Genomic DNA, 11,824 nt, shown 5'->3' with positions numbered 1-11,824 from the left:
ATCGCCTCACAGAGCACGTGCCTTTGCAAGGGTTCGTGGATCCTGTGCTCTTCTAGAAATTCCAGGAGGCCGACACTCTGCCTGGAGATAGAGGTGGTCTACAAAAAAGCAGTCGTCTCACAACAGGCTCAGGGGAAGTGGAAGAACATCCCCCGCCAACGTTCCATCGCTCCAGTGACACTCGGTGCCTCTCCCGCCCCCCCAGCCCCCACCCCCAGAAGAGGGGCTGGAGCAGAGAGAAGGCTTGGAGGTTGCAGTGGACAAGTGAGAGGGAAAGAGAGCACCGACAGAGAGCGGCCAAGGGGTCTAAGAGGCTGCATCCTTCAGGCGTCGAGAGACAGGGGCTCCAGCTCCAGATCACGATTCCAAAGAGTTAAATATCACCACGCAGCCAGCTCTGGATGGGATTTGCTTCTGGGTGCAAAACGGGACACTGATCAAAATCAACTTGGACAAGTGACAAGACTGAGTCTGATTTCGGTGGATGTCTTTTAAGGTCGTTGGAGGGGAGAGGACGCGAGGCAGCGTGCTCGGGGGTAGGTGGAGAGAAGCTTCCAGCCCAGGGCAGGGGTATAAAGGGACACGGAGTCGGCGAACGGCGAGACCAAACGAGTGGGGAAAAGAGAGAGGAAGAGTTGAAGAAAAGTAGGGGGAAGTGGGGCCAGGGTTAGGGAGAGAGAGAGGAGGACAGGAGAGAAAAGTGAGGGCGGCGGGGAGGGATTAAAAGGGAAGGGGGATCGCCGGGGAGAAGGGCGGACGGCAGGCTCCGGCGGTGGAGAGGAGGCGAGGGGAGTGAGCGGGTGGGGGGCGCCGCGGGGCCGGGGAGGAGGGGGAGGGGGAGGGCCAGAAAGTGCGAGCGGCGCGGGGGGCGGCGGGGAGCCGGGGGCCCGGTGGGGGCGGGGGGGGGGGGCGGTCGGAGGAGCGGAGCCGGGCGGGGAGCCGGGGGGCGGGGAGGCCGCGGGAGGGAGGGAGGTGGGGGGCAGGTGGGGGAGCGCGGGAGGGAGCGCGGCGGAGAGCCGAGGCCAAGTGCATTGTGTCTGGCGGCGGCGCGCGAGCCCACCGGCGGCTGCGGCGGGGCGGGAAGCCATGGAGCCGCGGGCGCTCGTCACGGCGCTCAGCCTCGGCCTCAGCCTCTGCTCCCTGGGGCTGCTGGTCACGGCCATCTTCACCGACCACTGGTACGAGACCGACCCCCGGCGCCACAAGGAGAGCTGCGAGCGCAGCCGCGCGGGCGCCGACCCCCCGGACCAGAAGAACCGCCTCATGCCGCTGTCGCACCTGCCGCTGCGGGACTCGCCCCCGCTGGGGCGCCGGCTGCTCCCGGGGGGCCCGGGGCGCGCCGACCCCGAGTCCTGGCGCTCGCTGCTGGGGCTCGGCGGGCTGGACGCCGAGTGCGGCCGGCCGCTCTTCGCCACCTACTCGGGCCTCTGGAGGAAGTGCTACTTCCTGGGCATCGACCGGGACATCGACACCCTCATCCTGAAAGGTGAGCGGCGGGCGCGCCCTGCGCCCCGGGCGCCCGCGCGGGGAGCGCAGCCCGCGGCTCCCCCGGGGCGCGCCGGTCCCCGCGGCCGCGTCCCCGCGCCCCTCTCCCCGGCCCATTCTTTCATCCTTCCCGGCCGCCTCGGTTCTTCCTTTCTCGTCCTTTCTTGCTTCCCCGTCCCTCCCCTCTTCTCTTCTCTCGCTCTTTCTTTCCACGACTCTTCCCTTCTCATCCTGCCCTCCCCTCCTTCCCTCAAGCCTGTGCTGTAGCCCCCACCCCCGGCTTCTAGCTGCTTCTTTCTTTTCCTTGCCTCCTGTGCCCCTCTTCCTTTCCTCTCCCCTCGTCCTTCTCTGTCTTTGTACACCTGCCAGACTTGGAATGCATGTGCAGCTTTTCTCGCCGCTGCTCCCCTACCGAGGGTAACAATAAGAAAGACCCGACCTTTCCGAGCCGGCCACCTCTCAAGTTGTGCTTTCCTTTTAGAAATACCTTTGGAAGTAAAGTGGTGCAAGCCTCAGAAGAGGCAGAAAGGGGCTTTTTCTTGTATTGTCCTCCTGTCGGCATTAGACGGAACTGGTGTGGTCATCCCAGCCTGGCAGGCTAATGGGAAGCTAAGGAGGCCCGAGGTTTTCTTCCCAACCCCAAAGTGCAGGGTTCGTATTGATTAGACCTCAGATAGCATTAATTCATTGGTGAGGCAGCTGCACGCAGATAGGACGTCTACTTTTTTTCCAGCCTTCCGGATCCATCACTCCACCATCCTCGGTGTCTAGGCACGCCAGGGTGAGAGGAGAGAACCCTCCAAAGCCCTTTAAAGTGCAGCTTTCTGGGTTTGGAGTGGAGTCTCTCGTGTTTGGGATACCGTGTAAGGCTGCTTTTGTTGTTTTGGTTTTGGGTACTGAGTTGTACAGCATCAGTTTGCTCTTCTGAAGTCTGTGCAACACCTGGGTCCCATGCATGTAATCAAAAGTTTGATTTTTTTTTTTTTTTGGTAATCTCATTCATGTAAAAATATTCAACGATTCCGTCCTATGGGTGAAGCTTCCTTCTAACTTTCAGGGTTCCACTCTTAATGTACATTCTTTTTCTCTGAGATGAAAAAGCATACCTTCTTTCCCTTGGACTCATTCTTGCAAAAAGGAAAAAGTCTAAAATCTGTATGTTTTAGTATCTAGGAGCCATTCAGGAAAGCCAGAGAAGGGACTTGTGTTGAATTATAGTGTGGAACAGAATCACGTAGAAAGGAGGGGGTTAATAACGGTTTGGCCTTCAGAGTCTTGTTAGTTGGCATATTCTTCATTTCTCATACATGTCAACTTCCTCCTTCCCATGGCTAGCTCAGCTGGGGACTGCCATCTGAAATCTGTCTGTGCATGGAAGGACTCCAGAGCTTTTTTGGCGGGGGGGGGGGGGGGGGAGGATAAGGACAGAAGCCTTCCTTAAGGAAGTAAACCTTTTTCTTTCCTCTCCTAACTCGCATCCAAATCTGATTTCACCTCATGAAGATGCTGCATAATTAATTCTGATAGTAGCATAGTACATGAACAAACTGCAAAAGCTGAATTTGGAGGCTCAGTTATGGAATGCTCATTTAGGCAAGGCAATTTTGAAAGCTAAGCAGTGTAGTCTGTCTTTGGAAACGAGAGAGCTGCATTGCCTTACACTCTTTCTATGCCTACGGTAGTTGATTGCATGTAAATTGGCTAGAGAGGAATGCCTGGGACAGCAGGGCAGAGTCTAACCTGACAACAGGAGAGGGACCACCTCCCCACCCCCACCCTGGGATACTGCACCTTCCCCACCTCTGGAAGTGCCCTGGCTAGCTGTGGTGCCCAGGTCTTGGGCAGTCCAGAATCAAATGATCCTAAAGGTGGAAGGGACTTTAGAGGTCACTGAATCCAATCTCCTGCCTATTGTTCAAAATCCCTTCTTCTACAGTCTTTCTGGCAAATGTTTGTCCAGACTAGCACTTCCATAAGATTCCTATACTAGTTAAAAGAATTATATTTTTCTCATCATGAATGCGGTGTTTTAGATGAAAGCAATATCAGCTTTGTAATATTGATGGTGTTTAGCTCATTCTTTGTGCAGAACACTAGAGGGTTCTAGGCTGTAACCAGAAGACATGGGCTCTGCTGCTCAGTTGCAATGTGTCCTCCAAGAAGTGTCTGGGTCTCATTGGCCTTCAGTTCGCTTGTCTGTGGTATCAGGAAAGCTGACTACTCTTTAGGGAATTTTCTAGTTCTAAAATTTAACATTGTTGTAATAATAACAGTGTAAATTTAGCTTTCTGGGAAGTTAATGAGCTGACATTATTAAGACATGAGGAGTTTGGAGAAAATGACAGATATCAGTACATTATAGGATCATAATTTGTTTTTTGGGAGATGGCCAAAAATGTGTCAAGTACTTTCAACATTCCTACTAATCTACCTTGGGCTGGTTATATAACTCTTATGGATCTCCGTTTCATTAGCTGCGAAATGAATGGGCAAAATGAACGGCTTTAAAATTCTGTGATTCTATGAACAATTTGATTTTGGCATCAGTATTAGGGAAACATTATTACCTTTGTCTTGGCATCGGACCTTAGTGGCTGTGGGATGAATTTCTTAAATGAGTCATATACATCTAGCAGTTGAAATCACATCTCTCTTAAAAATTTAGATAACTAGGGTCTTATGTTCTATTTTTACTTCCTTCTCTGAATTGCCTTGTTTATGAGTTCTAACCTTCAGAAATTTTAACCATGAGAAATGAAGGAAAGTAGATTCAAATGGGAGAGTGGGGTGGGGTGGGCAAGGGCCACAGAACCGCCTGGGATAGTTAGTGAGCTTTTGAGAGAAAAAGAAAGAGATTAGCTGTTCTACATACGGACTTAGAAGGCCAAGCCTGGAGGTGAGTAAAAGTTGCGGAGAAGAAAGTGTGGGTTGATAATGTGGAAAACATTCTCATAGTTGGGATCGTTTGTATTTCGTGTTCCTGGAGGCCAGGCAAGTATTTCTGAGAGATGTAGAGGAGACAGAAACAGTCTCAATGTAGAGAATGAGAGATTAGTTTAGAAATGACACGGATAGACGGATAGTCTATGTCATCTTACTCTACTGAAGAGAAATCACGAGCCAGAAAAGCATTGGTCTCGATGGGACAGATATTTGGGAAAAGTCACCAAATTCTGATCGTCACCCTTCATTTATGATTCTAGTTCACTGCTAGCCCAGCGTGACCCTAGGAGGTCTAGACTGGCCCTACAAGCAGGACCTTCAGTGAGAATGGTGGTGAAGTTATTATTGATAAATCCATTAAGAACCAAGACTAGATAGAGCCTACCAGGCTGACAGAGGGCCATTCGACAGCACAATTGGAAGACATTTGTTTTTCCAGCTGAAAGTCCTCTAACCAGCCTTACGCTGACCAGTCCACATTTCACTCTCTTGCCCACTGGGATAGCTTGTAAAGGCTTTAGAGATACTAGGTTCACACTGTATTTTTCCATAGTTTACTATCCAGTGCGGTAAGTGGCCACTGAAAGCCTATTATGTTCAAGGCAATATGAGGAAGATTTGCCATGTGCGGCTCTTTTGTGTTTGAGTTGGTCCGTTGATTCTAAATTATTCTTCCGTGTAGTTCCTTCTTGCAGCTAACTTTTGATGCTAAGGAAGCTTCACTGGTCAAAGTAGGGACTATATCCAAAGAAGTCATCCTCCACTTGGCAGTAAGAAGGATATAAAAGTTGAGAGACCCCGGTTGCAGGAACTTGAGAGAATAGACTTAAAGCATAGAGCCTCAGGCCCCTCAGTGCCACCGGGACTGCTAGAATTTTGAATGCGACCTGTCCATGCAAAAGTCACAGAAAGCCAGTAAAGCGGGTAGATGTGGCACGGATTAAATAAGAAGCCCAGGAAATGAGAAGAGGTGACCTAAAGACAGGATCTTCATTCATTCATTGACTCATTCATTCATCCATCGGATTTATTCACTCAACAGATATATATTAGGTACCCGGTATTACCGTCAGTGTGGAGGATACAGGAATGAATCAATGCATACAAACGTCTCTCCTCGTTAGAGTTCGTATCAAGTGGTGCAGTTAGTTTCTAGTGGGTTATGTAGTAACCGCACTTAGTAGGTTATGGGAAGAGCACTTGGGGAGGGCAGCTAGCACTGGTTGGCAAATGATAGAGAGTACAGTGCATAGTGATGGAGTGCTCTGCCCTTTGGGGTCCCCGGCCCTTCTGTTCCAAGTACAACTCCTCTGTTTAAACCACTCGATGAACATTCAAATAGGAGGGCAGATGGAAGGAATCTCAGTTGGAAACATTATATAATGCTGCTTTCAGTAACTGAAAACACTGATTTTAATAAATAAACATTGATGAGACTTGTGAATACATTATGTGGTGAGCTTTGCAGAAATTAATTTTGAATGGGGATTAGTCATTGAAATTATATCAGAAGTTCCAACTGTTCTTACTGGCCTTCACTTTAGTTTCCTAAAATTTTTTAATTAAAAATCTTCATTAAAAGCAATTAACATTACGTTTCAAATATATGTGCCTTGTTGATGGAGATCAAATTCTAATCATATATTGCCTGCAATAAACAAAAAGAAAATGAATGTTGCAGTGTTTTGTTTTTATGAAATTTAAAGGGATAGAATTTCAGAAATGTGAAGATCATAATTCTGTATGCATAATGTTAACTTGTATAAATCATTTGGGATTGAATTCTTGAAACTTGAAATAAAACATGTCCTTGTGGTTTCAGAAGCATTTTTCATCTAATGAGATAAACAGAGATATCAAAGACAGTGGGACACAAATACTTTGTCATTTTGTTCTCTGCAAGAGAAAGAAAGTAGGAAAATTGATAGGAAATTCACTGGATCACTCTGCTAATGATTTATCTGTTTCCCTTGTTGCTTATTTTCCATGAAATTAATAGTCTGTACAGGATCCACAAAGTTCTACCTGACACAGAATTAGATTGATGCTTTTCTTCAGCTCATTTGTAGACCAAAGTATCATTTGTGTTAGAATAATTATCTCCCAAGAGTAGCTATATCTAGGAAAGTTGAGAGACTAGCACTGTTTCTCCCCTCTGACCCATTAAGTCACGTATTGTCCCCAGATCTTCTCTTGGACCAGAAGATGCCGCTGGCAAAGGGATTCCTTAGTTTTGGGGGTGCTGGGGATATCAATAAGACTTCCTTTTTCTTCCTTTTTTCTCAAAGCAAGTGGTCTCTGAAACCGTTTTGAGCAGCACTCCATATCGCTTGTATTTATTCATTTTTAAATTATGTGCATGGACCATACTAACACATGCATCATAAAGCACAGACAGAAGCAAATTTTGAAGGGATGTGGTAATAGATATCGACAGAAGTTCAACTCTTTTCACCCTGCATTCCAAAAGGTGGCACGTACACACCCCACTTTGAAGAGCGTTTCTCTCCCGGCTCATTAGCAGAGCCAAGTCTCTCATCTGAGCAGAGAAAGGAGTGATCTTTCCCATCCTGGCTGAACTTCATGGGGGATCTCCCCGTGCACTGTTATGTCACACACATTCATCTTGCACGAGGGGAAGAAGACACATTTTCTTTCTGCATCATTTCTGACACTAGGCACAGTATTAAATGAGCTCTTTTTGATTAAACAACCGCCGGCTCATACCACACAACTCTTAACGACTAGATTTGTAGTTTTGCCGCACAGCGTTTTGAGGCTGAACGGAGTGTGTTTCCACACGTTCTATAGCTAACGCTCCTGAAGGTTATCTTGAAGAGAAATTAAATTCTGACTTGCCACTGTGCTAGCAAAAAAAAACAAAAAAAACCAAAAAAAACTTGCTTAAATTCTTTCCGTCTGCACATAGGAATTGTCTTTTAAAACGGACTTCTAAACACAAAAGTGGATGGTGTGTTAAGTGGCTTGTGATCAAAATTGCCAGAATCAATGACATTTGTATCCACCATGTCTCATGGATAACATTTAGCAATAGCTTTGAGGGAGAAAAAAGGAAGAGTTTTTGCTATGTCATAGAAAGTTCATATCCAATTATATCCAAGTTGCTGTGATTTTTTTGTGTTAGCTACTGATTTTTCTTCTCCACAGCTCAACAAGAGCCCTCAAATCCCATCAGGCAGGCTACTGGTAATTGCAAGCGTTCTTGATTGCTGTAGAAGATAAGCTTTTGTTAGGGGAGCATCTGGACGTTACATGCCATTGAGGGAGCAAGGGAGACTCCCAGTGTGGATGCTGAGCTGGAGACCGTAATGAGTGGGAACATTGAAGGAATTTAGGCGGGCCATCCGGTGTTCCCAACACTTACCAAGCATGACCTTTCCTTTGATCTCCCTTATACCTGAAGTGCAGTGCACCCCAGATTATTGGTCTGTGACCTCTGCCAAGCAAGCTGTGACCTTGGCGTGGCTGTCTCTTCATTCCCTCAGCCCAACTTGCTTGTTCCCATCTTACCTTTCAGGGAGCTTCCACTGTTCTTTGCTACCCAATCGCGTGAACATCTGGGTTCCATTTTCTGGTACTGCTTGCTGGCTAAAAGAATAAAAATAATCAGATTTGGTCATCCTCTTCACTTCCTCCCCCCTTGCAAAAGCAACTGGTGAAATAGAAAGGACAAGTTAAAAACAATCAAACTGGAAGATTGGTAAATACGTCACAGAGCCAACATGTCTCTTTCGGAGTAAAACCTAACTCCACATTTTGGGGCAATTCAGCTAAGATCATTTTTAAGACCGTGTAGACTTGCTTTAGGTTTAAAAAATTTGTTTTCCTACAGTTACGATAAAAAAAAACCAAACAAACCCAGCACAATATTGATATTGTCTAAAGCTTTGCACAACTGGTTGTAAAGATTTTTATCAAAATAAAGGCATCTGTAAATAGAGTGGACGTTGTCTTCGAAACCTGATAAAATTTATGTCAGTTTATTTTTTTCCCCACTTTCTTACAGTGTTTCTCTGTGGTTAAAAGTGATTGCAGTGATTAATCTATTTTATTGCAAGTTTTAACTAAAAGGATGTGACTGAACTTGGAGCATGAGAGTAGGCATTGGCCGTCTGAGGCCGACAGCCTTTGTTTGCTGCGGAGTTAACTGGAAACTATATGCTGCGCTCCATCTTTCTTGGAGTTCAGCCAGATAACCTGATTGCAGACCTAACAATAATGTCATGGGGGCATCCATCAGAGGATGCATTAGCAAGGGAAAAAAGGGAAACAATACCAACCGTATTTTAGTTTCTGTGATCTTAAATTACTGCGGACACATGGAATGATTTTCTAGAACTTGCTAGAAAAGTGTTCAGACTTTTCGATGTTTTGTTCACAGGTAAAAATCAATCGACTCATTTCTCCTCTAAGGACCTAGAGGATGTACTATGTTCCCTTTTGGTCTCTCCGGGTAATTTGATACCATATAGGTACGGAGGGAAAAGTTTCCAGGAACAGAAGTTGGAAATTCTGAATGTATCGATAATTCCAGGGGGGCTTGACTGTCCCTTTGCAACAGGTCACTCAACTGCAAATCAACACTGATCCTTTCATCTGCCAATAAGCACTGACATGCAGACTTCGGGTCTGTCACAGGGGAACAGGCAGGGTTGGGAGAATGGTGGAGTGGGGAGGGTGGGGAACCTATATTTGGCTCGGATCTCTTTTGTTTAACATTTTAAGGAATTTTTCTTTGGTGTAGGGGATGTGAGCATTTGCTTCACTCAGTGATCAGTCAACAAATGTTACTGAGTGTTGGAAAGGAAATGCCTTTGAAGATAAGAGGCTGCTTAGTGAAAAATATGGGTGCTATGTCCTCCTGTCTTATGGGGTTGTACTTTCCCTAACCGTACCCAGAGCGGTGAGGAAGGAGGTTTGGGTAGGTCGTTAATTTGGGTTCAAATGCCATTTCTTAAGTTCTCACGATTTTGAAAACTGCTTACAGTAACGGTTACAGCTGTCATGGAATTTTAAGCGTGTGCCTCCCGTAAAATGGTCCTCAATGAAGTTATTCCGAAAAACAACAGAACTGGTCACTTGTCATGGGATTGAGAAATCATGAAACAGATCATCACGGTGACAGTGGGAGTTACAATGGGAGTAACTGAGCCCAGGCCAACTGGAGCTCAGTATTTGTTTTATGTCACTGATGCTTCAGAATCACTTCTGGATCATTTCCTTCTTCGCATCCAACACATTGGAGGAAACTTTGGTGTTCAGACAATGGAAGCTTTGACTGAAGGAAGCTAAAACTCACAAGTACTAGACAAATAATGAGACGAGCTGAAGAAAAGTGTGGCGGGAAAAGTGACAGTGACTGCTAACACAAATGTTTCTGAAAAACGCCGTCTTTTTGTTCGGGTGTCGAAACAAACAAAACAAAAGATGCAAGGAAAGCGTTTACTATTCAGCAGAAGAGAACATCCAGCCAGAAGATGTCCGCCCAAGAAGCATCAAAGTCAAGTTGTAGTTCTTTCCTCCTTTTTTCTCAAGAGTTACCTTTTCTTTCTGAAGGAGACTCAGCATGGTAGGAGGAAAATAGGTAAGCACATGTAGAATCAAAGATCCACAGAGTTGAAAGGAACTTTGAGCAACGATCCTCACCCAATTTTTTTGCGATGATGCCTGTGGTAGAAGGTTTCCACGTGTGCTGCGAATGCCTATCAATTACATGCAATTCCCAGCACACCGGCCCGAATTTCCTTTCCTTTTCTTCCTGAAAGCCCATTATCAGAACGCCTGTGAGGGAGGGGATGTTGTAATCAGCAGCATTTTGAATCTGTTTTAATTTATAAAACAGTCTATCATTTGGAGAAAGGAGGCCCTTCGATCTTGTATAGAAGAAGCTGAGAGATCGCCGTCTGACAGGCAGTGGGGGGCGCGGGGGGGGCTTTATCCACATTGCATATTCTTCGTGGAGGGCGGTGAAGGGAGCTGATGGAAATTGTGCGCATGGGCACTTCGGTCCCCCGGAGTCATCCCGGACACCACTACTGACTTGGAAAATTGGGAGCTGTGTAAATAACTCATTACCCGTTAGTCTTCTGAACTGGCCCCAACACACCTGATTTGGGACAATTTTTAAAAAGTGACAGGAGCACAGTTTTGTATGCCCTCCAGATGTGACACGGTTATTGAAATAAATATGTCTGAGAGCCTCTGAGAGACCTTAAACGGAGTCACTCCCTGTTCTCTAATCCACACATACAGATGATTCTGCAGTAATATTTTGATTACGCCATGGGGGAAATTGAGCGCTTCTTCCTAATTGGCCAGATTTTCATTTTGGAAATTTGTGGCATGGGTACTTTTTAGAGCATGTTTTTTTGTTTGTTTGTTTGGTTGGTTTTTTATTTCTAAACTATCACAGAGTTTTTGTTTTAGCATGCTTCCAGTTCTATTTACTGTTAAAATGGCAGACTTATTTCCTGCCCCTGGCCAAGTAGTCTATATATGGAGTTTTCTGGAGTTGTTTTTATTTCTGCAAAGGTCAGGTAGAGCAGCATTTCTGATTAGGTAGGAAACATTATAATTTGAGCTGTGGGTCTAATTTTTATAAAAGGCAATTAATAAAGTGCTTGATAAACACCCACTTACCTAGGTGGGTTTATCAGTTGAGGATCTCTTAGTGCCAAATGACAGAAAACCTAAATAAAAATGGCTTTACCTACAAGGAAAATGTATTATCTCCCATAACAAGAAGCCTGGAGGAAGCCTGCACCTGGGCTGATTAAAGATTCAGTGCTATTGGGCTTTAGTAGTCCCAACATGGCTGTTTTTGCCTCCAGGCTTGTCTCTTCCTGGTCACAGCGGTGCCATGAGTCACTTCCCCATACAGCAACAGTTCAAACTAGGAAGGAAGGGAGACTACCCCATTTGGTGAACCTCTTTGATAAAAAGTGTAATTTCCCATAAGTCTCCCAGCAGACTTCCCAGAGGTCTCATTGGTGAGATTTCTGTCACATGACCATTCCCTAAACCAATCCCTGGCAGTGGAATGGAATGATCAGAATTCCCGTAGACCAATTAAGTTTTCTTCTGGCCCTGGAGAAGGAAGGGCCCAGTCTTCCCAGGAAGCATTTGGCTGCCTGACAGGGGAACAAGATTTGGTTTCTGTTAGCTAAGGAAATGTGGTTGTTGTGTTTACAACCATAGTGCCTGCCACAGTAGGGACCTTCAAATGGCAGTCCTGTCCCAGCTGTGGTTATTCTGCAGGTAGATCAGGACTGAGAGGAGAACCCAGGTTTTCTACCAGCTTTCCCAGATTTACTATGTTGTCTCTCTGTATCCTGCCCTCATGGGCAAAGGGGAAGAAAAATACCTTTTTCCCTCT

General features: G+C 46.1%; 1 protein-coding gene across 1 annotated transcript in view; it reads left to right on the top strand.

Moving 5' to 3' along the window:
* The first annotated feature begins 1,086 nt into the window (after window positions 1-1,086).
* Window positions 1,087-11,824, top strand: part of TMEM178A (transmembrane protein 178A) — a 51,533-nt gene continuing 40,795 nt past the window's right edge. The window contains exon 1 of the mRNA XM_042930269.1: window positions 1,087-1,486. Coding sequence (XP_042786203.1) covers window positions 1,087-1,486 — 400 coding nt within the window. The remainder of the gene's footprint in view (window positions 1,487-11,824) is intronic.

This window comes from Panthera leo, chromosome A3, assembly GCF_018350215.1.
Source record: "Panthera leo isolate Ple1 chromosome A3, P.leo_Ple1_pat1.1, whole genome shotgun sequence".
In the NCBI taxonomy this organism is placed as follows: domain Eukaryota; kingdom Metazoa; phylum Chordata; class Mammalia; order Carnivora; family Felidae; genus Panthera; species Panthera leo.
This window is presented reverse-complemented; position numbering and strand designations above follow the sequence as displayed.